This window comes from Phyllopteryx taeniolatus, chromosome 19 (genome assembly GCF_024500385.1).
Source record: "Phyllopteryx taeniolatus isolate TA_2022b chromosome 19, UOR_Ptae_1.2, whole genome shotgun sequence".
NCBI lineage: Eukaryota > Metazoa > Chordata > Actinopteri > Syngnathiformes > Syngnathidae > Phyllopteryx > Phyllopteryx taeniolatus.
The window spans coordinates 14,436,583-14,463,798 of record NC_084520.1 but is presented as its reverse complement, the minus strand read 5'-3'; the positions used below and the strand labels follow the sequence as shown (position 1 = coordinate 14,463,798).

Sequence of the window (27,216 nt, the reverse complement as noted above, 5' to 3'; positions counted from 1 at the left end):
CGCTCATATCTTCAAATAACCTTCAAAAATCTTAAGACACAACTGTACTTGATTTTTTTTTTTTTTGTGGTTTTTGTTAAATTAGGGTCATAATTCTGTATATCTAATGGCAAATAATCACATTTTGTGTACTTCTGCAGCCCTCCCTCGATCCATTTCTCTCAAAACACGCACACACGAGGACGCACACAAAGGCTCTTTAGATGCACTCGCATGCATTTCATCCTCCATCTTCTAAGAAACTGGGTTGAAATCCCACCCAATGTGAAATGTCTGCCACTACATGCTTCGAAGACAATCGGTTGCATATGAGAAATGAGGATTCGCTAACGTCTCCGCTCCTCCTCCTCTTTCTCCCTCCTGTCACCTCGCAGGCGTCGGTACGGACAACACGAGGTAGGTGTCGGCTCGTTGCCTGCTCGCCGACGTTGCACGGGTGTGTTTTTCACTTTCCTCTCTCGCATGCTCAACTCTGTTTTCAGCTCATTTGTATGGAAAAACTCCCAAATTATTGGTATATTGTCACTTCCTTTACATGAATCTGCATCTTGGCCCTCTAACTGACTTGAATGAAGAAACCAATGGCATGTTCCTCAGTGTACAAAGCTGACTTGTGGAAGTTGAGTGTTTCCTACTGCATATTCGCAACTCACAGATTTTTGGGGAATCTCTCCTGAGTTATTCACTGACACCTATTCACTCTTTTGGTGCTCAGGCTGAAGCCGTGTCTATTGAAAGTATTTGTGTCTTTGGCATCTTGGTGCCAAGGAACTATAGTGAAGTGTGTTGAGGAGCTTCTTTTCCGCAACATAAAATCAACTGAAACAGACATGCCATACATGGCGTTGGGGGATTAATGTGGCCACACTAGAGAGAGAGATATTTTCTGTATTTTTTCCCCCAATGTCATGTCTGGGGCTCTGTATTATCCTTCATTACATCACACAGATGTATAAATTAGATTTTGTGAGAGCGCTTAATGTCCTCAATTTGTGTTGCCATCTGCTGCTTCTCTTTTCTTCTGGAAGACGCAACAACTCCTACGACCTTCTCTCCTCAGACCTGAGGTACTCTGTCTCTTTTTTGACCTCTTGTTGACTCACTGAGGGAAGTGATTCATGAGCATGTCTGCCTGCTGTGCTCGGTGTGTGCGTCCATCTTGTATTAACAGTCCATTCCTTCCTACAGGAGTTATCCATGGAGTCTGGCATCGACCCAGGTCAGGACTACTATACACAGGATTACTACAACTATGATCACGGGTCAGTAATGCTGTCTTTATGAGTGTGTGGTTAATTCTGTGAATACATTGCTTGTGTCCCTCAAGGTTCTGACCTGAGGCCCTTCATGTTCTTACTACGTATTCTTTCCTTACCATTTTTAAAGATGTCATACTATTATTATTGCTGACAATAAACGAGATGGCGTGTCTCAATCGCTTAGTGCATGCGCTTGAACAAATGAATGTTTCACCTATAATAGACTCCTCAGTTTCAGTTTACATTAGAAGTCATTACCAAATTGACTCATTGGGGATGGTTTTTTTTTCATTATATCATTATAATATGTATAATAATTGGTATTGTTATTTGAATTGGGTATTTATGGAAAACTATCCTTTACCATTATTATAAAATGGAAGTTGTCCAGATAAAAGGCCTTCACTTTAATAAATGTCTGGTAGGCTCTGCAGTTGGGTAATTAGCATTTTCGCTTTCCAGCCTCTGCGGCCGTGTATATTTCAAATTATTCTCATCCTAAAACTTTTCTTGTTGTTGAGCTATACTGAAAAGCGATATTTTCCATACAGTAATGATGATGATGTGCGTGTGTAAAAACTTTCTTAACTCATCTTCTATTGGAGAAGCATGGCTGATGAATTAAACAACAAAGGGCACGGTCAATTGGACGAGACGATGGATTCCCTCCCCAAAGTGTGCTTTTGTGTGTGTGTGCGTGCGTGTGAGTGTTCTTCCGCACCCCGACTGCCGTCAGTGATGCATTGTATTAGAATTGTATAGAAATTATAATTACAGCTCCAGCTTGTTTTTTTACAGCCACCCACATTAATACACAATGGCACACTTGCGTGTATACGGTATACAGAGTGTAAGTTCACCAACTGCAAGGTTCGCTCATTATTTCTTCAGAACCTTCTTCACACTCACACACACACACACACACACCCAGGCGCAAAGCTAATTCTGTGTAGCTAGTGTAGCAGCACTGCTAATCAGGCAGCCTGCCATGGAAACACACGTACACACAAATGCACTCAGACACAGACAATAGGCCAGATGCTGCTGGCTCGGAGCAAAATCCACAAACTCATTTTGGAATGTGTAAATAAACGGGAGCAGCAGAATCACACGGTGCGACCCCGCGGGATTCATATCTAATCGTCGTGTCTGTTGCATTTTTTTAGTGTTCAAGCTTTGCTGGGATTAAAAAAGCGCAAACAAAGTACACAACAAAACGCTAACAAACAAAAGTTGCCCACAAACAATGCGCTAACAAACAAAGGCTCTGTGTTTTGCTATCGTTGGAATGTGTGATAATTGGACCTAAATATAAATACAGTACACAGTTTGTCACCGGGGGTACATTCCAGACCCACCAACGATACAAAAGAGACCATATAAAAAAACATTTTTACCTGTCCCACGCAATTTTTCAACTTTTTAAGTATTCCTTAGCACCTGCTCTCACTCTGTGGCTCGCACATTTCTCCAAATCAGAGCCCAAGTGTCGTAAAACTGGCACATAAAACAAAAGAGCTATTTAAACGCAAATGTTCAACCAAACCATATAATTTGGTCTAATGAAACTCCACTAGCTTAATGCTAACATATCATGTGAAAGTTAACATAGAAATGGTAATTAAAAACCTTCAAGCAACTTGTGAAGCAGCAACACATACAAGCAGAGCATATAAGACTACTCACAGGCATATATTCGCTGCCATCTGTGGGAACAATGAATATCTAATATCTTAAAAATCTACGCTATAGCAGGTAAATACTTGAAAAAGCAGATTAACTTCCTGTTTTGCGTTTGTAATGAAGTGACTGATCCTGAAATTGTTGCAATAATAACGGAAAGGCTCCAAGGACCAACGTTAGAAACAATGCAGCCTCTTTCTTGCATTTTGATTATGATCATCACTCTTGTCGCCGACAACTACTGACTGCCAATATGTGACTGTCCCCTGGTGGTTATGAGGGGAAGTACAAGCTGCAAATTGACAGCGCATACAGTACTGTATGCGATCCTTTATGGGGGTTAATGGCTAGGAAATCCCTTAAGTAGCTTTTATTGTAAGGTTAAGACTTATTACTTTAGATTTAGTGTCCACGCTGTGAGGATTAGCAGCCTTTACAAGTGAGTTTGTCCTCACTTTCACCCCCAAATCCATCCTCGATTGTTTACTGACAACACCCCCCCGCCCCACACCCCTCCTCACCCACCACCACCATTTTGCTTTCTTAATGTAATGGGATGGCACAGGCTTGACTGTAAGATGACATAAGGCAACTTTTCTGTCTCCGGAAAGCGAGCCAAAGGACTCCTCGCAGATTTGTTACTTTAATCTCACAGGCATCTACTGCAGCCAGGATATCATCTTTTGTGTGTGTGTGTGTGTGTGTGTGTGTGACATCCAGTCTCTGGCTCCAGGGCGCAAGGTCCATAAGCGCTGATACACAACCGCATTTCTTTTGGCCGACGGAAGCGGGCAACTCTCCCGGAAGCAGCGTGGGATAACAGGGAGAAAAATGTATTCCAATGTTTTTTTTTGGGAGGGGCTAACAAAATGCCTGCTGGCTACAAAATGCTCCTTTTGTGATTAAATCGGGTTTAGTCAGACGTCCATGAAGCACACCGCTGCGCCGCCCTGCACGCCGCCGACATAAGTGGCTCTGGATAATCTTTTGTTTGTCAAGATGATTCCTCTGGTCTTCACCTCTGATTGGTTTAAGCTCCCAGAAAAGGCCGACTCGTTTTGGCACAAATCTCCAATATCCTCCGAGTCTTTGCACATTGCTTCTGTTTTTGATGCTTTTGTGTGCGTCTGCAGCTATGGCCTCCCTCAATACGGCAGTCGGCGGAAGTTGATCTCGCCCTCGGGCCTTTATGATGAATACGGAGAGGTTGTTGTGGACGACGACGGCAGCTACTATTACAGCCCACAGGAGTCCGACGGTGAGGTAAGCACAGGAGGCTGGAACGGAATACGAGGTGAAGTGTCCTACTTTCCCACTTAATTAGTTTGATTCAGCCAGTGCTTCCCGTACTCCATGGGCCGAACGATACAAGAGCGCCACCTAATGCCAAGCCTGTTTCGTGCAGTCCGATTTAGGCACGTCATCAGTTACGGTAATCCGCTGCCGAGGCCCTTTCTAAAGAGGAATTGGTCTCAAGGAAGTGTGTTGAAGTGATACATCTCGACTGAGAGACAAACGTTGGATGTTGGGGAGGGGCTAAGTTTAGCCTGGGTTGTTAGTGGAAGTTAGGAGAGTTTTTGCCGCATGTACACTTCAAGTGCATTTTTCAAAAATCAAATAATCTGTACGATACTTATTTTTAAGGGTAATGTTGGACGATGAATTTGTGAATGTGGTCCAAAAAAGAAAGGCTAACTGTATTAATGCAATTGTTCATTTCCTTTTCTAAAATATTTGCTCTGGTTTTTGGGACGATGCCTGTATGACAACAGGTTCGGAGACACTTTCAAGGAGGCACATTACGTCCCTACCGCCAGACTCGTCCCCCACCTCCCCACGCCACCGCCAATAGGACCCCAGCGCCCCTCATTACTGACAAAACGCAGCCTGCTGAGGTTGACACAAAGCTTATGAGTTTGGGCACCGCCGGCAAGTTGAGAGCTCTCGTGAGCTCGCTGCTGTCCGGTAAAAGAGCTGTGCGGCCCCCGGCCATCCACCTGTCACGGAACAGAGCCAGAATCAAACCGGTGCAAGTTGAAGGCGGAGGGAGGTTGGAGGAGACAACGGGAGGTGCGGGGAAGGATTTTCAGAAATGGGAGGCAGAGAAGACAGCTAACGTGGAGGCTGCAAGACGAGAGGAAGACGAAAGGATTGAAGTATGGCGGGCGAGGATCAAGGCAGGTGGAGAAAGATTCAGGCCGGAGCACGGGGGAGCGCTTCCCGGTTTGGTCCCCAACGGCGGTCTCGTCATCAGCAGGAGTTATCGGCGAGGCTCCGCCGAGGCCGGCCTGGGGAAACAAAAGCTGAACGACGCCCTCGGTCTCATCTCCCTTAACAGAAGAGTCCAAGGTCCACCGAGGGTGGGCGACGGAGTGTGGCACAGCGGCAGAGAGGGAGGAGACGGGAGGGCGAGGAAGATGTACGACTCCGTGGGAGATGTTAGCGTCTCTGCTTTAGTGTCAGCTCGTGGCAGTGCGACAGAGGGGGAGGGGCGGGGGAGGCGGGTAAGAGGGCAGGGCAGCTTTTCAGAAGGATGGCGCACGCGGTCAAAACCGTTTCACCACAAACGTGATTCAGAGTCGGAATTCAGCCCCTCCGACTCGAACGTTCCCAGCTCGAGCGTTTCGACCGAGCGCGAAGAGACCGAATCGGACACGGAAAGCCAGTCGAAGAGCGGGAGCCGGGACGGAGACGGAGACGGAGACGGAGACTCCGAGAGGGAGTCGGCATCAGAGAGCGACGGGCGGGAAGACTCCGGTGGCGGGAGGGCCGCATTCTCAAGAGGTGACGGTCGCGAGGGTCACGGGAGAAGAGGCGGAACTAATGAACACTTGGGCCGGAAGAGCGAGACAGAAGGCCGATACTCTTCAGTTTCTAAGCCAAAAACTCATCGAGACTCTTCGAATGACGACCAACAAGTGGAGTCACCCCCGCTGACCGTGGAGCTCTCGGACGCCTTGTCGCCCATTTTGGAAGACACCGAGGAGGAGACGAGCGCCTAGAAACGAATTACTCAGCGGGAAGAGGAAAAGGAGCGAGATGCGCACCTCTTCTCCGTCAAGATTTTGTTCTTTGCCAATAAGTAAGATTTTGGGTGTGCTGCCGTGACCTGCGTGCAACTACTCGAAGCCTCTTTGCTTTGGGTTTTTTTTTTTTTTTTTTTTTGCATGTCGTCTTCTTATCCTCTCACTACAGTTGATCAGTCCAAAAAAAAACTAAAGTTTCAACCAAGCAGTTCAGTATGGCCACAAGATTTGGCTGTGTGGTGTGTTTGCTGTGTGGACGAATTCAAATATTATCAAATGACGAGTTAGGGTTGGGTTAAGAGGTTAGCGTTCTAGACCTTTTTACACCGACTACACAAGTACGTCCAAGCGGCAAGAGCTCAGATGGCACCGCTAGTAAACAAACCCTTCGATGTCATTTGACCAAGGCAGAGTGATTTGGGGGAAAAAAACAAAAACAAAACAAAAAAAAAACCCAGGGGAAATAGCTAGAATGGTGATTTTAGTCTTCTTTTCTACTGCTGTAGTTTGAATGTGAGTCGGAAAGAAGATCCAAGTTACGTGAGGTAAATCGCTCGGAAGGAAAGATGAAATTGCGGCACGGTGGCCGACTGGTTAGAGCGTCAGCCTCACAGTTCTGAGGTGCGGGGTTCAATCCCCGTCCCCGCCTGTGTGGAGTTTGCATGTTCTCCCCGTGCCTGCGTGGGTTTTCTCCGGGCACTCCGGTTTCCTCCCACATCCCAAAAACATGCATGCATGCATTGGGGACTCTAAATTGCCCGTAGGCATGACTGTGAGTGCGAATGGTTGTTTGTTTCTATGTGCCCTGCGATTGGCCGGCAACCAGTTCAGGGTGTACCCCGCCTCCTGCCCGATGACGGCTGGGATAGGCTCCAGCACGCCCGCGAGCGACCCTAGTGAGGAGAAGCGGCTCAGAAAATGGATGGATGGATGGAAAGATGAAATTTACCGCCGTCATTTACATTTCAATAGGTAGGTGGATTCAGAAATCGACATGGTGGAAATTCAGACATAATTAACCATGTCTGAGAGAGCGGCTGATAATTGGACTTTCCGGTAGCTCGGATGCAGTTAACTGGTGCAGACACGATGGAGGTTTTGTTCCCAATCGTTTCCTTTAGTGGCTACTCCTCTCCCAGGCAGTTTTGCGATATTCCCTGTACTACTATTTACCAACCCACAGATTCGGCTGGTGTAATTTAGGGAAAGGTTACAAAAAACCGCAAGATTTTGGTGTATATCTGGCTGCGCAAGTTTTTGTCATCGTTTTCAGTTCAGATCAGCAGAAATCACACATTTTTTTGCCCCCCGGAAGTAGCTTGACCCCTCACATTTACAAATGTCATGAAAAGGTCGACTGACTGGTGTCCGTGTCCCATTTTTCAGCATGGCAATCGAAAGCGCCGGATCAAGTTGGTGTTGGACCGCGAGTACGAGACCAGCTCCACCGGTGACGACAGCGCCCCAGAACCTCCACGCGGTCGCTCCACCTCCACCTTCAACAACCACACCGTCAACGGCGGCCTCTACGTGGGTCAGAACGGCTCCGTAATCCGCACCCGACGTTCCGCAACGCCCGTTAACAACAAGCCCCCGTCGCCCGCCTTCAGCTCACGGCTGGCTAAGCACTTTAAAAAACTGGACAAAATGGCCGCCACGCTGGAAGAGAAATTGCCCTTGAACAGCCCCAGGACTGCGGCAGAGGGCTGCGTCAAAACCCTGCGCACCTTCAAGACCCCGGGGCCTGCCGCCCCGGCGAGTCCCTCTTTCGCCAACTGCGACATCCATAAGACGGTCAACGTGTTCGACACTCGACAGTTCAGCATTTCGTCAGAGTCCGCCAGCAACACTGGCCCCGAGCAGCCCTCCGACGCGAACGAGGGGCCCGACGAGGGACCGCGCCATGGGAAGAGCGAGGACAGAGAACTGGGAGAGTGCGAGAGAGAGTCCAGAGTGGACGGCAGCAACAGCGAGGCTGACGAAGGCCTGGTCATGAGAGATCTTCCCAGGTGTCCGAGTGAGAAGACGCAGTCGGACCAGGAGGAGCTTTGGATGGGGCCGTGGAACAACCTCCACATCCCGATGACCAAACTATGACTGATACCCTCACACGTCACAATAACTTCATTTGTGCTTCAAAATAAACACGTGGAAAGGAAAAGAAAAACACGCTAATCAGCATGTCGAAAGACTTTGAGGCGACAAAATGCAGACAGGACTTAATTTTTTTTCTGAACCTTTCAACTGTGTTACAGCTGAAGAAGTAAAATAAGTCATCAAAAGTTGCCTTCTATTTGATCTTTGTGGAACGCTATTTCTTTCCCGTTCAGTGTCACAGCTCATCTCGAAATTGTCCGACTCTTTGCATCGACTCGTGAAGTCTTGTATGATCTTTGTCGAGGTGCTTGGCAAACGTTAGAAAATAATAAAAATGTCAGCCAATGACACTCGTAAGTATATGCGCATGTTTCATCTTTATGGAATTCAAATTGACGAGACTACACTTTTTAAAGGTACAATGAAATGGTTTTTAACTCGCAACCTGCAAGCTAGCGATATTTTTTTTCCCAAAGTAGTGCAAGGAAGAATTGATAAACAAGATAAGCTTACTTAGCTTAACATTCAAGTTAGCTTTTTAACATGAACACCAATGGAAGTAACACAACGCCAAGTAGCTCAGATGTAGTTAGCATGTTGTATTTTTATTATTCCACTATGCAACAAATCAACAAATATCCCTCCAATGAAGAAATTCAAGTAACAGACAACCTTCGACGTCATCATCATGGCGAATGTTAACGTACGTCGTTACGGAAATGAGCGTGTACTAAGTCAACAGTTGACAAGAGTGTCAGTGGACATATATATAGTGAATACACTACTAAAATATGAAAAATAGTGTTAATTTTGTCCATTTAGCCAACCTATTTAGAAAAAAAAAAAAAGGAATTGGTTGAAACTCCAGAACTGAAATATGAATAGTTTAGAATAGAATTGATAGTTGCCTACTATTTACACCATCAATAAAGACAATCTCCTTTTTCAATGCATTCAAATAAATAAAAACGACACAAACATCTATGAAATAAAATATAACAGTTAAATGCCAACCAGGGCTTTAAATGTCAAATAAATAACATATGTCAAACTTTAAGAAACGATAACAATACATTCAGGGGGGAAATAATAGTTGACAAATAACATAAAATTGAAGCGACCATAGGACAGAATCCCTTCCTGCTTTAGTTAATAGTATTAGTCCAAATACAAGTATTAAAAAAAAAAAAAAAAAAGCCAAAATTATTATGTGGGCCCTACTTAAATTTAATGATCCACTTTTAGGCCCCGGCCCGTGCGACAACAGAATAAGTATTTCATATTTCATGTGAACTAAAGGGTTCTCAATTCTTTTGTCTATTTTTAACCTTGATAAATAAGAAATAATAATCGTACTTTCAACGCATAAAAATGCGTTGCGTTTTGATGTTGAAATACGAATTAATACCAAACTTCCACCCTAAAAAAACAGACCTGTAATAACATTGCAACAGTCTTCCATGATGTTATTTAGTGTTAATATATTGTAGTGTATTTTTCTTTTATTTTGTTAAGCAAACAAGAACATTTATGAACGAAAAATGTAAATTGTGAAAATGCTACATATCAAACACAGGGTAAACTGGCCCCAAATATGTCTAAGACAATTACGAACATACTGTAGTCGTAATCAGTACGGATTCATCAAATGAATTCAAACTCAAAAAGAGAAACCTTATAAAGTCAAACCAAATAAAACATTTCAGGTTTGGGCTCTGGAATAAAAGTTTTCAACTGGGCTGAAATCTAAAGAAATAAATAGGATGATTTGTTTTTGTTTTTTTCAAACCGTCCAATCAAATTCAAGCCTCTCGAAAGCAACGCAAAAAAATACAAAAAAAATGTACAGAAAAATAAAATGTGCAAAATACTGTTTGATGACCTCTACGCTGCATTTCTCTTAAGATTTAGCCCTAAAATTGACCTCTGACTCATTTCTATTTTCTTATTATTCTTGCTATTTGTTTAAAAATACGTACAGTGGCGCCTTGAGATACAAGTGACCCGACTTAAGACTTTTTCGAGATACAAGCCTTCACTCGGCAGATTTTTTTCCCCCACCGAAGAACGACTAACCTTACTGCTGTACTGAGGAGCTCAGAGCGTCTCCATGTACAGTATAGCCGCATGTCTGTTATACTGCCTCCGGGTGGACAAGGCGCGCACACCAGAAGGAGCAGCACAATGTCAAAAAAATGTGACAAAAACAGTTTAACACCTTTACATTCTAATTACGTCATTACTGTATGTTTTTATAACATACAACATCATAAGAGTGCTATATTTCTTATTAAGAAAACATTGAAACATTTTGTTGGTTTTTGCAGGTGGATGGAACGGATGGATTATTGTTATTTTCATTCATTTAAATGAGCGTTGTCATGGGACGAATTAACCTTGTATCTCCAGGCGCCAGTTATTATTGTTAGTATTACTTTGTTTTCTTTCTAAAGGTGAAGTAACAGAACCAAAGTCCGCAAGAAATGAGCTGCAGATCACACAGCCACGAAATTTAAAAACAAAAATAAAAAACGAGTGCTACATTTTGGAGCTTGCCAGTAACTGCAAAATACAATTCATCTAAAAGGACCTTAAAAGCGGATGTCAATATTTAGTGTACTGCTTTGCCTTTAAATGTGCATTTTTTGACACGTTTGTCCCTTTGCTGCCCAAAATGTGCTCTCACGGTACAGTACAGTGACACAGTAAAACAGGAAGTAAACAAGCCAGCTCGTCTTTCTTGTCTCCGAACTTTTCTCCTCCTTCTTCCGTCTCGCTAGCGCGGCCTCCGTCGCCATAAATCGTCTCTGACTCCGAACACGGAACGTCCTGGCTGGACACGGAGCCGCCGCTCATCCGGGTCAGCTCTGCGTACGCTCCTTCAAGCAAGCAAGAAAAACGGCCACGAGGCTGTCACCTAAAACCTTCACGACGACGAGGGGGAGGGGAGGCAAACGATCTCTCTCGCGCTCCGGGTTTCATTTGTGGATCTTCCAGTTTTGGAGGATGCGACGCTTCCACGCCGCTGGGCTGAGAGAGGAGGCGGGGAAGCCGTCGGGTCTTTGCTGACCTCCGGTGGGCGAGGGAGACGAGGCCCGGAGGAGACGTCCTGCCCCGACCCTGCTCTCTGTCATCCACGCCCTCACCCCGCTGCCCGCACACGTGTACCCTGCAAAAGGTGGCAAGTGTTCATCAAACACACACGCACACACACACACACAATACTCACAGGTCGCTTTATTAAGAACGCCAGCACGATCAAATGACATCGGATACAAGAGTTATTTCATCAGGTGATCCACTTGGAACTAGAGTGGGCTAACTCCATTTTGAAGGGTAAAAATGATTCGAAAATGGCATTTCAGATGGATACTGGTCCAAATTAAGGTTGAGTTTCAAATTTAAAATTAAAACACTTGGGCCAACATCCCAGAAAGTGAGAATCACAAATGATTGATGATGACTGAGAAAGTGTTTGTACACGTGCATGTGATTTATCATCTGTGACACATGTGTGGACTTAGATTAAAATCACTACTGCAGTAACCCCCCCCCCCCCCCCCCCCCAAACTGTAATCCTAGTTTCTTTCTTTTCTTTCAGGCAACCTAGATGATACTGACTGATCCAATCTATGAAACTAAAGATGATGATATATTTGGCAAAATGCCCAAATCTGTGGAGAAAAAAAAAGAAGAAGAAAGACTCATTGCCATATAAATCTCCAAGCTATATACCCCCCAGATTTTATTGCACGACATAAAACTTTAAATCACGCACCTGCAAAATGGGAAAAAAATGAGTTATCCACCTTAGTGCTCAGTGGCTCAATTGTGTCTTGACAAAGCAGCTCACGTTTGAAATGTTTTTTCTTTTTTTTTTATATATATAAATACAGTGGACCCCTGCTATTCACAGGGGACCGGGCCAGACCGCAAGTATTGAAAATCTGTAAATGATTGACACCCATACAATTTCCATTTGAAAAAAAACTTTTCTTTTTTTTTTTTTTAGATAATTATTAGTTTTAACCGCGCCCGGGGGGGGGGGGGGGGGGGCAATGGTCCTTTGTTCCTGAAAAACTCACCCATTCAATTTTTGTGCTGAGGCCAGTGCAATAACAGTACTGCTTTGGCGCCATCCAGTGGCATTATGTTACCAAATAACTACATTTACGTGAGTTGAGGAGCTTCGTTTAGACAAAAATAGGTGTTTGCCACCATATTGTGGCATTTCAGGCAATTACAAAACCTTTTGGGGAGGATGTCAACTGTATATTTTCATGAGGGTCCGCTATATTGTTAAAGAAATATCTCTGACAGTGTCAATTCAAGCGAAACGGTTGTTTTTTTTTGTAAAGGCAGAATATTTGACACAGCTCTTGTATGGCTGTCATTATAAAGCACATGTACCTATTGTTGACCACTGATGTCATAAAAGTTACATAGGTCGGTTAGAGTTAGCAGGTCAACTTTGTATGGCATGTACAGTATCGGTAGGAACACACACACAGGTGATTCTTTAAGAAATCCTTAAACACACTTGATTTCAGTTTTCAGGTTGAGGTTGTTAGACGAGGATGCAGGACAATACCTCTGTTGCACTTTCCCATGCACAGACCGGCGTGTGAGGCTCACTCGTGCAGCTCGGTCAACGCCACGCAGCATGCAGCTCTCTCGTCCTTACTGTGGGCGGCGCCGTCCGCCGCCACGCCCGTCGTCATGCCGCGACTGCGGCTTGTCAACTTCTTCAGCTCGCTGGCGAACGACATCACCTTCTTCTTGTCCTCGCGCACCACCTGCACACACACACACACACACACACACACACACAAATATAGATGAGATGTCATTATTTAGTGCAGGTACTGTAGCTGGCCAATTAGAACAAATCATCTTGAATAGATTTTTTAAAATGCCATTAATCCATTCCTGCACCCGAAAAAAAAGTATTTTTTTGGTAATGTTCTTCAATAAAGAAAAAAAGTACTCTATAATATTGCACTTTATAAAAACATACAGTAATGACAGTTAAATAGAATGTCAAGAATTGAACTGTTTTTGCCAAATCTTTGCTTCAATTCAATGGTTATTGTGCTACTCCTAATGTATCCATCCATTTTCCATATACATGAAGGAGATGGTCACAATTGCTCAGTAAGCAGCAGTAATATTTAAAATATTTTCGCAGAGGATAAAGAATATATGCCTGTGAGTATTGTTGCTTCATCATTTTTTCCATCGGTTGCTAAAAAGGTTATAACATTGCGAAATAGATACTATTCTTTAGCCCGTCAATGGCATTTTGCAGCGTTTATTAGCATTAAGCTAGCGAAAGGCGAACCCGTGCGCTTGTTTGAAATACACAACTTGTAATTGTCTTTGTTTTGTTCAGTTTGACAGTAAACTTGATAAATAATAAATACTAAACATCTCAAAGCCTCTTTTTGAAGAATTGTTCACTATGGGCCAAACTGCTGCTTGTTGTGAAGTCTGCTGAGTTGAGTTCACTGGCACCCAAACATTGAAAAACATGCAAAAGTGGAGATGCCTGCAAGCACATACAGTACATTCTGTATATTACTACTTTTTGGGACTGAAGCTCCAGTCACCTGCTCTTTGAGCTTGAGGATGAACTTCCCCGCCCCCCTCCAGCGACTTTGCGCGTGATAGACGCACTCCTGATCCAGAAGCACGCGCTGGACGGGCTTGGCGGCGGACGACTTCTTGGAGCCGGCGTCCTTGGTCACCTCCTCCATGAGGACGTAGTCGCTGGGGTTGGGGTTGGACAGGATGCTGTATGAGTATTTGGCCTTGGACAGAGTCTGAAGGCGGGAAAAACAATAGGAGATGGCAGGTTTAGAACCCTCCGGAACCTTCTGGAAACGGAACTTCGCGTACTCTTCCTAACCTGCTGTATGATGTCCTGTGCGGAACTGTAGCGCGGAGCCTTGATGACGGTGTGAGGCTGCTCGGGAGACACCTCGTGCACCTGAACAAAAAACACGTCCTCCTCGAAGCCGCCTTCTCCTCTTCCTCCTCCTCCTCCTCCTCCCACGGCGATCACATCCTCCTCACCCTCCGCCACCGCATTCTTCTCGTTTAGATTCTAACACAAGCACAGAGATCGCATCAGGAGCTGCCCAGGAGCACGGGACACTTCATTAAGTACACCTGCATGATGAAACCCAATCCAAAATTATGTCCTTATTCCTAATATTGTGATTACTGTACAAAGTGAGGCAAAATATTAGAATCAGCTCTCAGCTTGAAGTGAACGCAACCTATTGGCAATTTCTATTCACCTATTCAAGTAGCAATTGGTGTCAAGGAAGTACTGTGTTTTGAGGTGATACATCTCAACTGAGAAACTAAAATTGTTGTTAGTAGAATTTTGCAAGTCTTCATCTCATATGCAAGTTTTTGCTCTTTTCCCCCAAAAATAAATAAGGGTGGGGGGGGGGGGGGGGGGTGGATCAACAATGACTTGCCGTTTTTCCACAATTCGCAGCACGGCTATGTTGTTATTGATACATTGATATCTCTGACACTGATCATAATGCCGACTATATGAGCTGTGATGATGAGTTACAACCACAAGAGGGAGCTGTGCCCTCAGTTATGTGTGTGTTGTGTACCTCTTCTCTGGTCTGGAGACAGATCCTCCCCACGTAGCCGTCCTCGGCGTCCCAACCGGAGACCACTCGGACCAGCGCCTCGTCAGGCGCGAGGGGCCGACGCTGAGCGCAGCGCTTGGTCTCGCTGCGCTCCTTAGACAGGGGAAGCTTCTCCTCGCACAGGAAGTAGTCGGCCGCGCTTCCCTCGGCGGTGACAAGCTAAGAGGAAATGGGGTAGTTCATTGAGTGTCGCGAGGTCTGAATATGTGAAATTACATGCTATGAAAATGCTACGGACCGTGTCTAACAGTTGTTTGCTCGTTGTGTGCTCTGTGATGGAGAACACGGTGAAAGGTTCTGGTCCAGGTGCTCCGTGTAGCGTCACTCTACGCTGTTGGGACGCGTGCTTCTCCTCCGGGCTGAAGAGCTTAAGCAACAACACGAGGGAAGACAAAACAAATTCACGAGAAACATTCACATTCAAATTACAGCGTACAGTATTCTGACTTAAGATTGCAATCCGAATTTCACAGATCAAGTCATCCATTTTCATCCATGTCGGGGCCGCCACATTGGGCAATATCGCCCTCTGCTGTCGACCAAAATTATCGTCACAACTGCTCCCGCGTTTGCGTTGCGAACGTCACATGACCAAACTTGGAAAACAGGTAGCGGACTTCCTGTGTATGCCACGGTCACTAGCATAACTACGGATTGATGACCTGGTGGTTTGGGTTCAAACGGTTTATTTTTTACGATATCATGCGTCTCACTTGGGACGAGGAACACGTGGCGCCCGTTTCTTCAACTCTTTTGCTGTAGATGAACAAGCTGGACACTTCCATCGGCTCGTTGTGCTGCGTTCTCAACTGCACGTGTCTATAACCTGAAGAAAAAAACAAAACAATATCACGAGACAAGACGTTAGGTGGCGTAGAAGTGCCGTTCCGTCACCTTCGTCTCACGTGGTCCCGACCTGGTTTGAGAGCCCTCAGGGGCAGCGTCCTCTGAGCGGTGGTCTGCGAGCTGTTGTTCTCCACCACGGCGAAGCGCAGGAAGCAGAGCTCCTCGAAGTGCACGCTAAACTGGAAGCGCTCGCTCCACATGGGGTTGAGCGTGTTGCGGTGGATGGGCTTGCTGCGGAAGTGGCAGCTGTCGCCCGGCGTGCCCAGGACGTCCACCTCGACGCAGGGGCTGCCCGAGCCGTTGGCCGGACACACGTTCTGACCGGACACGATCTGAGAGGAGAGCAAGACGCCTGTCATTCTCTTTACTCGACGTGCCACACCCTAGACGGTATACGCGAGGCTCGTAAGTGGTATCGGTGTCGTAGTATCGGAGCATTTTTTTCAAGTACACGTACAGCATCCCTCATCCCGAATGATCAACGATTAGCCCACCGTAATGCATTGAAACTCAATGGACATCTTTACTTTGCATACTGATGAAGAGCTAATGAAACCCTAACCCTGGATTTTATTTACATTATGCAATTATTAATTTTGAATGTCTATTTACATTGTGTGGTCTATAAACTGAGCATATGTGATGGAAACTTGAGCAAAGAGTTGATAATGACTATAATAAAAATAAATAAAAATAAAAGATTTTAAATGTAAATAAATGCAAAAATGGCGACACGGTGACCGACTGGTTAGAACGTCTGCCTCACAGTTCTGGGGATCGGGGTTCAAATCCCGGCCTCGCCTGTGTGGCGTTTGCATGTTCTCCCCGTGCTTGTGTGGGTTTTCTCCCGGCATTCCGGTTTCCTCCCACATCCCAAAAACATGCGTGCGAGGTTAATTGAAGACTCTAAATTGCCCGTAGATGTGAATGGTTGTTTGTTTCTATGTGCCCTGCGATTGGCTGGCGACCGGTTCAGGGTGTACCCCGCCTCCCGCCCCAAGATAGCTGGGATAGGCTCCGGCGCTCCCGCGATAAGCGGCTCAGAGAATGGATGGATGGATAAATGCATAAATGTATATTGTATTTTAAATATTTGTATTAGATTTGTGTATTATGTATTGTGATAATGTCATGATGGGATACATTTCAATTAATTTACCCAGCATATTTAATGGAAACACATAATTTTGACAAATGAGCACTGAGTTCATTTGAACTGTATTTTTCCTTTTTCAAGTTTTAATCAGGATTATCTACTAATTATCGTTTATTCAATGGATGTACAATTGTATTTTGTTTTATTTGAAATCATTGCTACATTATTCACATTTATTTTTAAATAATAAAAAAAAAAAAACATCATGTGGTCAAGTGTTCCAAAGTCCTGAGCTAAAAATGCACTCAAAAGCTTTAGGAGCCTCTGATATTGTTGGCTGTTGTACGAACGTCATTCCGTTTGCTTTCCAGGCTGTCAAATAATGAAACACCAGGTGACCTCATCCTAAAGCTGTCCAAACACCCCTCAATGGAGCCAGTTGGAGTACTTGAAAGGTACTTGTACATGACGGAAGCTTATTTCAAGATGAAATTCATGTCAGTCCAACTCTGGTGCGTTTCATGCGCTCACAGTGAGGGAATAGACGGCCGGGCCGCTTCGCTCCACGTCTCGCTCCGTGGGACAGAACTGCTGGTAGAGGGGACAGCTTCGGTCCCAAAGCACGGCCGGCTTCAGGACGTAGCCGCAGCCGCCGTTGGCCTCGAACAGCGCTGTGTTCAAGTGCATGGGCAGGTCTGCGGACAAAAGAGGATCGCTTCAGTAGCTGACATTTTGTCAGCGTGGAACGTTGACTTCTTCTTTCTGTCTTTTTTGCTGACCGTCGGTCTGGTAGTTGAGCGCCACCAGCTGGATGCCGTGCAGCCAGAAGAGGAGCGGGTTGGGGTTGGCAGAGTCGATGCGCGTGGCGGCCGGGTAGGTGCGGAGAAGCTGGCACGCCGTGTGCTGCATGAGCTTCTGCGAGTAGCGCCGGCACAGGCGCTTGGCGGCGTTCTCGTTGACCGAGGAGATGTGGTAGCACTTGGGCGTGCGGATGATGGCGCTGAGCGACGTCGGAGGGTTGAGCGCCGGCGACGTCGGCTGCTGCTGCTCCTCCCAGCTCAGACGCTCGGCGCCGCCTAGTGGCAGAGAAGATATTGACACATATATATACACACACATATATATATATATATATATATACATACCCACAGCCCCTTCCTTCCCTGTAAGCAATAAATAAGGCGAGCATTTTGTGACATACTTTTCCCAGGAGTACGGCTCTGCGTGGAGACCTCCCCCGTTGCGGCGGAGCGAGCCGGAGCCGTGCCGAATATGGACTTCCTGGACTTGCCGCGGTCCTTCCCCCTGCCCGAGCCGGACGGAGACAGCGTGGACAAGCCTGTGTGGGGTCCCGAAAATCAGTAGGATATCCCAGAAATAACCCTCTTGTCTATATATAATATATACAGCGATGGAAAAATATTAGGAGAACAAAAACAAAACAATGGACCTTTTTGGGTATTTTGAGATGATGATGATGAGGATGATAGATACATACATAAAGAGGACATACTTCAATATTATGTACAGTGATAAGTTAAGTTTCATTTGCAGACGTCTTTTTATGTTTGTATGACAGCTCAAAAACATGACTTCAAACCCGGCCTGTACAGTTACTAAAAGTTTCACGCTCACCCTTGCTGGTCTTTGTCAGAGCTCGGGTCAACAAAATAAAAAGGCTGAAGTGTGGCGAAAGGAAAGAGGCAAGAAGAAGCAGAAGACATTCAAGGGAAGATAAATGATGACGAGGAATGAAGTTGTTGAATTTATGAGCACATCGCCAGGAAGTTCAACCTGTATAATAGTGCTGTCCAAACGAATATGAATGTCTTTCCCCGTGGAGGAGGAAAGGGATTCATCAAATCAGTGAGTGTGCACATGGATATTGAATGTCTTATTCAAAGGGAAAAACATCCCCGAAAAGTTTCCTCACCTGGGAATTTGACGGCCTGGCAGTAGATGACAAGGTCAGACAGCTCCTGTGCGATCTGCCGACTCTCCTTCTTGTTCTGAGGGAGGTAGAACTCCTCACCCAGCTCCATGTCGAACACCTGCGGGTGCAGGAAGACCACGGGCGGACGTACCATTAGGCACACACAAGCAATTCCCCAACATTTCCAGGGGGCCCTTAAACATCTCCGAATTTTTGTTATTGGATTTAACATTGCTTTAGTTTGAATTCAAGTGCTTGAAAACATCCAAAATGCTAAATTGATCATGATTGTTTTGACTGCCCCCCTTCCTTCTCATGCAATGGACTATTCCATCTCACTGCGCATGTGCAGGCTCGATGAAGGAAAACAAAACAATTCAGCGTTAACCCGACGGTTTCAAGCTTTTTTTCCACGGCGACACCGAATGTGCCTAACCGACAGCGACAACGGCAAGAGGCGGACGCTTGTGCCAGTTGCAGTAGCACTGCTGTCAGTGTCAGCAGAGAAGGATGCAGTAGAGACCAAGTGGAGCGTGACACGAGTGGCGCTTTTCATCACCAACATAGGAGTATTAACACGGCCCTAATGGTAAACCGTCATGATGTGTGTTTTTGTTGACTTGCTTTTGATCAGATTTTGTTTGTTGCACGTTTTCCTGTGTCTCAAGTTCACGTCTTGTACGCTCGTTTGGTTTTCGTCTCCGCCTGCTCTCGTCAGCCCTCGAAGTTCCCGTGCTAACAATCGGCTTTTGTAACCGAGAGAAGCGCTCTTCCTTGAAGGACCTCAAACAGTCACAAGCACAGCAGGGAGTTCCGCTGCTGAGTGCCGCCGAAGTGTTCTGACCTTTCCTTTACTCTGACTGTTGCTGTCAGGCTTCTTCACGCGCTTGGGTGCTTCATCCGCAGGCTGCTCCTCTTTGTCCGCCGAGCTTTTCCCTTCTGCTTTTTCCTCCAGGAGGTTATCTGCGAACACAAGACATGTTTTTCCTATTAAGCTAACAAACAAATGCAAGCTACGGTGCCGCAAGTATCAACGACAGAGTAAAAGCGAGTTTGATTCCGCAACAGATGGGAACAATCAAATGCATACATGCGAAAGCTCAGAATGATCCCCCCACCTCCCCCTCCCCCCAATCAATCCCTCCCTCGCTGATATTTCAAATGATAAAACATAACAGCAACAGTAGTTAGTTCTGCCTTTTCCCTTTTTGTCTTTTAAAGATCGGAGTGTGGAGAAATAAAGACAATTCTCCCGTGTCGCGCTGCTATGATGTCACACGATTTACATCCCGCCTACAGGATGGAACAGGGCCACACTGTCAGGAGTATTTTTCGGGAAATGTCGATGACCGGTCGGATTTTCCGATGTGATGCAAGGATAGGAGGGAGGAACTGAAGCGGGTGGGAGGGCATCAGGAGAGTTCGTGCTGGGAGTGGGATAGGGTAGTTTCCCCCGGTCCGTTGTTTGGCGTGGGGGCAGCGTGGGGCCTGAGAAACCAGATGGTTTTGTTTTGTTTCCCCGACCGGGCGAGGTCACAGACAAAAACAGTGCACAGAGGGGTAGGAAGACGGGAGGTGTTGTGTTTGTGGAAAAAGAAGAAAGCATTCAGACAATGTAACACTTAACAAAATACTGACAGGAAACAATGTGAAAAGTGTTTTGTTTTTTTTTCCCCCTCTCGAGTTATTTGCCATTCATAATCTTTAAGAGGGGGGAGGCCAAATGGTGGCGGGGAATGCAGTGAAGCGGGCAAACACAAGCAGTACACACTTCAAATCACAATGACTATCAATAACTATGTGTTCACAATGAGTCAACATGGAAGCGGTTAGAGTTCATGGCACCACAGCAAGCAATAAATTACAGTAGAACTAAATTCGATTCAAAGTTTTTCCACCCAGCGTTTAAACCTCATTTCAATATCTTTTGTATGTGCATGGCTATACTTTTAATTTGATTTCCAAAGCAAATTTTACTAAAAAAGATGACGACATGAGTAACAGTGAACCAGTCACACCCAAAATTGCACAGGGTAGATTACCAGTGACAATAACAACGATGGCGGCAACAACAACCAACAAAGTGTTAGTTGTAGTAACTGCAGCTACCACTGCAAAGCTAAACGAGAAGGCAATATTGGTGCACATAGAGGTTTACCTTCCAGCCCATAGGAGGCGGTAGAGGCATTGAGGACATCGGCTAAGTCAAAAAAGGACAGACAGGAAGGAAGGGAAAAACAAAATTGACAACTTAAACATTTAAGTGTGATGAGGAGAGCGTAAAACAATAAATAACACAAAACGAGACAAAGGGTCGCACAATAGTGGAATAAAACGTGCGCTTACCATCTGATAAAGACTCGTAGTCGTAGTCGTACTCATCTTCGTCCTCGTCCTCTTCCTCGTTGGCGTGGCTTCCAGTTCCAGGCGGGGTGCCCCCTGGTGAGCCGTTGCTGGCTTGGGCCTGCAAGTGGGCCAGCTGGTGAGCCTAAAATAACAAATACAGTGAAAACAAGATGGACTTAGTTGATATGCAGGCCAGAAAAGTGAGTCGGCCTATACATTGTGTTTACCGGCCCTTTCAAAGAAACGCTTCACCTTCTGCTTCAGTATGTCCACTGGTGCCTGGTGGGCTTTGAGCTTCTTGTTTTTCAGCAGGATCTTCCCGCGAAGCTGGAGCGGCGACGGCAGGTGAGGGTCGTCACCGAAGTCGCCCTCGAAGAGGAAGCGCGTCACTAGACGGTCCCCGAACACCGTCTAGGCAAAAAGACGGTAGCGATGAGAATTGATAGGAATTTAGCGATTCCGATTCCGTTATTGATTGAGTCCTTGTCGATTCTCATTGGTTGAGGTGATGAAATAACAAATGACACAGGATGTCGCTGATGTCATTATAATTCTATTTATTATATTATGTCATAAAACAAAAGCATTTTTATTTTACGGCGACTAATTTTGAGGGGGGCTTGAGAAGTTTTTAGGGGGGCTTTAGCCCCTAAAATAGCCGAGCAACACCCCTGCGCCAACCTTTGGAGTGTTTGCATTTTATGGTTGTATGGTTATGGTTATGCAAAAATTCTTCCCACTACAGTGGACTGTATATTTCTCTGGACAAACACAAAGGAAGAGATCACAAAAACAAAACTACGGTGTGTGTGTGTGTGTGTCAAAGAATTGCGTGAACATGAAAAGAGTTATGTCCATCACGTCGATCCCCAGAGAGGACTAGACTGCTGGGAGGGCTTAGCGAGATGAAAGCGTGTGCACATTCCAGCACATACGCTATCTCTCGTGTGTTCTCGAGTATGAAAAAAAATAATAATAATAATAGGATTGAGGATTACACAAGCAAGCCTCTGACTGGAGCCTTGCCAAATGAAATACCAAGGGAAGAAAAGTGAAAAAGTTTGATGAATCATCAGTTCCAGTGGAAATAAATTGAGCAAGGACTTTTGGTGTCCGTACCTTAAAGATGTCAGCCATCTTGCGTTGCTGCGGAAGGGAGCAGTGGTTCTCAATGGACATTATGACCGGCATGTCCGAGTTGACAAATGCGGAGCGGTTAATTGCTTCCACCACATCCTGAAGAACCGCGGGAGAGAGAGATGCACATTTATGCTTGGGCGTAAATTATTCAGGAATATTACAGTATCCCGGCTGTGATGGTTCTACTACGGAATTGTAATAGCCAACAAATTTCATTCATGACCTTGAAAGGTATTTTGGTGGTGAGTGTGTGCCCGTGATAGATGACTGGCATGCCATCATCTCCGTCCCAACAGTCCAGTTCCACGCTCCTGCAGCCTTGCAGCAGCACCTTCAAAGTAGTCATAAACACTGTTACCTCCAAAATGTAATGTTATATTACAGTATTTCTGTCTTTCAATTGTAATGTGTTACACTACTTCTATGTTTACTCTTGCCAATATCCGAAACTATGACATTTAAATTTAACATTTTAACACAACTTCAGCCAAAACATTGCCAAAAGTACAACATGTTCAACATTTTAACAGACCTAATTTCCCTTGAACTTGTGTCATTCTTCAACAAAATCAAACATGAGCTACAGTTGCGCCTTGACATATATATTTAATTTGTTCTGTGATCTGGTCAGAACTCTAAACACTCTTAACTCAAATCGTCTTTCCCCATTGAAATGAATAGAAATGCCATTAATCTGTTCCAGCTTCACAAAAAAAAAAAAAAGAAAGAAATACCACTATGTAATATTGTACTTTATAATAACATGCACTAATGGCATAATTACATACAATGTAAAGAATTAAACACAAAACAATTGCCACCTTTTTTGCTTCAATACAATGGACATTGTTCTGCTTCAGGTGTGCACATCTTGGCCACACGGGGGCGGTGTAACAGACAAAAATGGAGACTAATGCCTTACATTAGTGCATTAGAGTAAAAAGCGATTCGAGTGAACCCGGCCGGGTGCTTGCAGGGGAGACGGACCGCAAATAGCTAAAATCCACAAATTGATTCGGTCTGTGATTGCCTATAGATGCCACGAGATGGCAACACGCTACTGATTTTGTCTCAATGAAACTCCTCAACTGGAAAATAAATAAATAAATAAACCAGCAAATAGACAATTAATTCACTGTACTGTGAATGAGTTACGCCGTACATTGAACATCAATATGAAAAAATATGCATTGTAAGCAAAATGTTCTCCTCCACTGACCTGACTGTAAAGCTCGACAGAGGACTCTCCTTTGAGCTGGTGTCCCGTCAGGTAAGTGTTGTGAGACGATTCGATGTAGTAGTAGGACAGAGGGTACTGGAGCTCCGCGGGATTCATCTGGGATTCGTCGTTACGGCAGGCGAAGTTCTCCTTGTCCATGAGGTACCTGGTAGAGAAGAGAACTTTGAACTTCCATTGACATGCTATTTATTGGGTTGAAGACGGAGTGTCTTTGCAACAAATGTACCTCGCGAAGCCTTCGAATGACATCCAGCCCATTAGCCTCATGTTTGATGAAGGCTCAAATGTCTGCAATGCAAAACCATTCATCAGCATAATCGATCACCACCTTCCTTCCTTCCGTCTGAGGTTTCTTTCAGCCGCAACCCATTCATTTATCCGTTCCATCTCCTAATCAATACTGGGCTATACCTCGTCCCAGTCACCCGTTCCATGTCTGAACCAATCTGAAAATTGAGCTTGACATCAGAGGATGCATTCACGCAAGCAGTCCTCACCTGTATAATGCTGAGAATGTCGTCGTAGCTCAGGTGCTCCCTCTGACAGTTGACCAGGAAGTCGTTTAACTGAGGGATGGCCAAGCCCAAAACGCCCAGCGACGAGTTCTCCACGCCCGTCCCGTTGGTCACGATGCTGGCGGCGGCGATGGCGTCCGAGATCTGCTTATGGTTGTCCGACATCTGCCGCCTGGTCCGGATGAACAGGTCGAGGTCTGATCCGTTTCGAGTCAGAAGGTCTGCAGAGGAGAAAGGGAGAGTTGTACGAGGGAGCTAAGAAGAGTGTGGGTGGGAATGCTCGCTGTGAGTACCAAGGTCTGGTTGGAGCCCCGCGTCCCTGTCATCAATCTTCAGGCTGGTGTAGAGAGGAGCCGACTCTGGAGCGGAACGACTGCAAGGGACGGCGAATGTGTCGAAAAGCTCCTTCAGGTCCTTCCTGCTCCGGATACTAGCAGAACACACATCACACTGTTTATTCTAAAATTATTATTAAAGTACGTGTGTTTTTAATATGGGGTTATTATAAGGGTTCACTGGGGAATATATATATATATACATATATATATATATATTTATTTTTTTTACACAATTCTTGTATTGAACCTCGTTAGATGTGCATCTATACGTAATAATCGATGCATACCCGGTACAAAGGAGCAACAAGCAAAAATGGCTGACGTGCTTCAAGTGCGGTATGAACGATCCGACTGTAAAAATTCAAGTGTGTACCTGAACGACTTGAAGAGTTCCACAAACTCAACGAAGCTCATGGTGCTGTCAGAGATTATGAGGTTCTGGAAGCCTTTGAAACAGCCTTTGCCGCGACCGTGCCATGACCTGCTGCTCCACGCCCTTCGAGCCAAAAAAAGAGAGAACATAGAATTAGAAAAAGCTTAAAGTTGCTCTGTGACTGACTGCATATCAACGTACCCTGACTGAGCCTTGGTAGTGCCTGAAAGGATTGGAGAGGATTGTGGGCGGGATTGGTTGGAGCTGGCCATACTGGAGGAAGAGGAAGAGGAGGAGGAAGAGGCGAGCAATCCAGGACTTCCTTTGGAGGGGAGGGAGAACGGGCCGGGAAAGCCGTCATCTAAAGACGATGAAAACCATCGAGGTGAAACAAAATTATACATTGTGCTGGGTGAGGCCTTTCAACGTCAAAGGTCAACCTTCAGTTTAAAATTCGGCAGATATGAAGGTCACCTGGATCTTCTTGGTCTATGCTGTCCGACTCTGGTCCGTTCCGATAAAATCCCTCTTTACAGCTTCGTGTTTTCCTGGAAACCATCTCGTCATCAGTGGCATCCCCACTGTCTCCCTGCATTCAAACAAACAAGTAAGAAAAACAAAAAATGCTAAATATCCATCAATAAAGACCTTCAAACATTTGAAACCATACAACCACTATTTGACCATTCGATTTTAAAAACTCACAACAAATGCTCGGTTTTGATCGATACTTAATATTAAAAGAGGAGTGCTGACCCTAACAAGGGCCTTCTTCTTCTTCTTGGTCTTTTCATTGATCCCCAGAGGGCTGCTCTTGGGGGCCCCCGATTTATCCCCTCCGCTCGCGCCCATGTTCCACCTGCGCCCACCAAACAGCTCAATGGCCTGGGCCAGCGTCGGGCCTTCATATCGACCCTCCTCCTGGCACGGGTCAAAAGAAGAACAGAGGTCAAGGCGCCGGAACATATCGAGTCGGTTTGCACGGATACACAAAAATATCATACGTGTACCTGATACAGACTGACGTACTGCCTCCTGAGCCACTGCAAACGCTGGTCCGGAAACTTCTTCAGCTTCCTGGTTGCGTTCACCAACTCTGACAGACCCTTGTAGAGCATTTGCGCAGTGTAGTCGGGGGCCACCAAGTGCAGCAGTCTGTCGGATGCGGTGTGACGGGTGAAAATATCAGTATGCAATATATACGAGGTCACGCAAAAGTCACTGGAACACTTCAAAAAGTGGAGCAGTGTTGCAAAATTGCAAGAATATTTTATTCACCCTGGGGAATATTTGTTGTGTTAAAAAAAAAAAAATCAGTACAAAATGTTTTAAAAGAAAAAGAATCGCACATCAAATATGTCTTTTTCAATATATTAAATAAAATGTAGAGTTATCTAACTAAGCAGGTAGTGGACCTGTTGTCGGTGGTACTGAGGCCGTAGAGGAGGCTGAGGCCGTTCTCCTCGACTGTCAGCTGGCTCAGTTTGTTCTGCAAACAAACCGTGTGGACGTCCACTCCCTGGTGACCCAGGAACACAGCCTGTAAGTGCAGACGCGTACAAATTTAGGATCGCAGTCTTATTTGCCATTAAATATATATATATTTCAAGTCATGCATAAAAAAAAAAAAAAAAAATTAAAATAAAAAGATACAATGATGTGGATTTTCGAGACACAAACCTTCAGCACTCTGATGTCCAGCAGACCTTCTGCCAGTCCCGCAACCGCAGTCTGGCCCAATCCCTGTGGTTGCTCCGTGGGGGAGATCCCTCCACTCTCAGGCTTACCTGCCATACATTTACAACATGTTTTTCCCACAGGAAATTGACACTGGCCACAGTTTCCTATTTACAACCAGTTAAATATGGACCCTAAACAAAATGGGGAAAAGGTCATTGCAGGAATAGAGTTATTTTACACAATGAAATAAAACTTTTATTAAAATGTTGTAGACCATTGCGATGTTGACAAAGCGATACAGCGTTGATCATAATCACCCCAAGTGAGCGTGGTGTTGTCAGGCTGAAGTCTGAGCAGGCAGCGGGCCGTCAGGTGGCTGTCCGGGTCGTAGTGGATGACGGTGGCTCCCTGCAGCAGGAACTGGTGAACATCTGGTTGCAGGGACAACACGTACCTTAAAATAAAAAAGGAAAAATGTTGAATTGTGCGTCATCTTATCCATGCATCTGCGTGCGAGTGTTTGGACAGCAGTCAAGATGATATTTATAGCACTTGTGTGACTGTGAGTACTTTCTATTCGAGATGGGTTTTTTTTTTTTTCTTGATGCATATCTTTTTTTTCCCCCTCCATCCTTTGCTTAATGGAGCTCATCTCTTACCAGGGAATGAGCTCAGTGCCGTGGCAAAAAGCTTTGTGCGTCTCTTCGGTGCCCCGGAACTCCATCTCGTTCGCCGCGGGCTCAGACGACAGATCGCCTTCAGAATCGGACAGGTACCCCACCATTAACCTGAAAATGGGAGTACAGGGAAATGGAGAGACGTTCGGAGAAAACACGGCAAAGTGAATGCGTCGCTCCTAAAAGCACATTTTAGCAGGCGCATTTAAGCGGTTTGACCGACACTGGGGGGATGTTAGTGAAGTGAAGCAAAAAAAGTGAAATCTGTCCCTTTAAATCTAAACTCTGCATTT

At 45.3% G+C, this 27,216-nt stretch overlaps 2 protein-coding genes across 7 annotated transcripts in view; one reads left to right on the top strand and one right to left on the bottom strand.

Annotated features, from left to right (window-relative positions):
• The window catches only part of LOC133469362 (protocadherin-15-like), a 131,873-nt gene extending 123,446 nt beyond the window's left edge, over nt 1–8,427 (top strand). Inside the window, exons 36-40 of the mRNA XM_061756312.1 lie at nt 375–396; nt 1,029–1,067; nt 1,189–1,262; nt 4,076–4,205; nt 7,355–8,427. Of these exons, the coding sequence (XP_061612296.1) occupies nt 375–396; nt 1,029–1,067; nt 1,189–1,262; nt 4,076–4,205; nt 7,355–8,065 (976 nt within the window). The 3' untranslated portion in view covers nt 8,066–8,427. The remainder of the gene's footprint in view (nt 1–374; nt 397–1,028; nt 1,068–1,188; nt 1,263–4,075; nt 4,206–7,354) is intronic.
• A 222-nt stretch (nt 8,428–8,649) lies between these two features.
• The window catches only part of plce1 (phospholipase C, epsilon 1), a 62,047-nt gene continuing 43,480 nt past the window's right edge, over nt 8,650–27,216 (bottom strand). For 2 of the 6 annotated variants that reach the window (XM_061756306.1, XM_061756307.1), the window contains exons 15-45: nt 26,906–27,034; nt 26,564–26,700; nt 26,247–26,353; nt 25,982–26,106; nt 25,577–25,721; nt 25,323–25,487; nt 25,041–25,155; nt 24,768–24,927; nt 24,567–24,689; nt 24,149–24,285; nt 23,838–24,076; nt 23,567–23,628; nt 23,320–23,485; nt 22,324–22,431; nt 22,080–22,196; nt 21,213–21,371; nt 20,961–21,102; nt 20,773–20,814; nt 19,459–19,577; nt 18,615–18,732; nt 17,883–18,020; nt 17,461–17,757; nt 17,213–17,376; nt 15,656–15,917; nt 15,453–15,565; nt 14,978–15,106; nt 14,701–14,898; nt 13,974–14,171; nt 13,675–13,887; nt 12,750–12,861; nt 8,650–11,234 (exon numbers count right to left, since the gene is read on the bottom strand). In XM_061756306.1, the coding sequence (XP_061612290.1) occupies nt 11,044–11,234; nt 12,750–12,861; nt 13,675–13,887; nt 13,974–14,171; nt 14,701–14,898; nt 14,978–15,106; nt 15,453–15,565; nt 15,656–15,917; nt 17,213–17,376; nt 17,461–17,757; nt 17,883–18,020; nt 18,615–18,732; nt 19,459–19,577; nt 20,773–20,814; nt 20,961–21,102; nt 21,213–21,371; nt 22,080–22,196; nt 22,324–22,431; nt 23,320–23,485; nt 23,567–23,628; nt 23,838–24,076; nt 24,149–24,285; nt 24,567–24,689; nt 24,768–24,927; nt 25,041–25,155; nt 25,323–25,487; nt 25,577–25,721; nt 25,982–26,106; nt 26,247–26,353; nt 26,564–26,700; nt 26,906–27,034 (4,630 nt within the window). In that variant the 3' untranslated portion in view covers nt 8,650–11,043. Of the gene's footprint in view, nt 11,235–12,656; nt 12,862–13,674; nt 13,888–13,973; nt 14,172–14,700; nt 14,899–14,977; nt 15,107–15,452; nt 15,566–15,633; nt 15,918–17,212; nt 17,377–17,460; nt 17,758–17,882; nt 18,021–18,614; nt 18,733–19,458; nt 19,578–20,772; nt 20,815–20,960; nt 21,103–21,212; nt 21,372–22,079; nt 22,197–22,323; nt 22,432–23,319; nt 23,486–23,566; nt 23,629–23,837; nt 24,077–24,148; nt 24,286–24,566; nt 24,690–24,767; nt 24,928–25,040; nt 25,156–25,322; nt 25,488–25,576; nt 25,722–25,981; nt 26,107–26,246; nt 26,354–26,563; nt 26,701–26,905; nt 27,035–27,216 lie in introns of those variants that run through there. The other 4 variants (XM_061756310.1, XM_061756308.1, XM_061756311.1 and 1 more) reach the window with 4 other exon arrangements.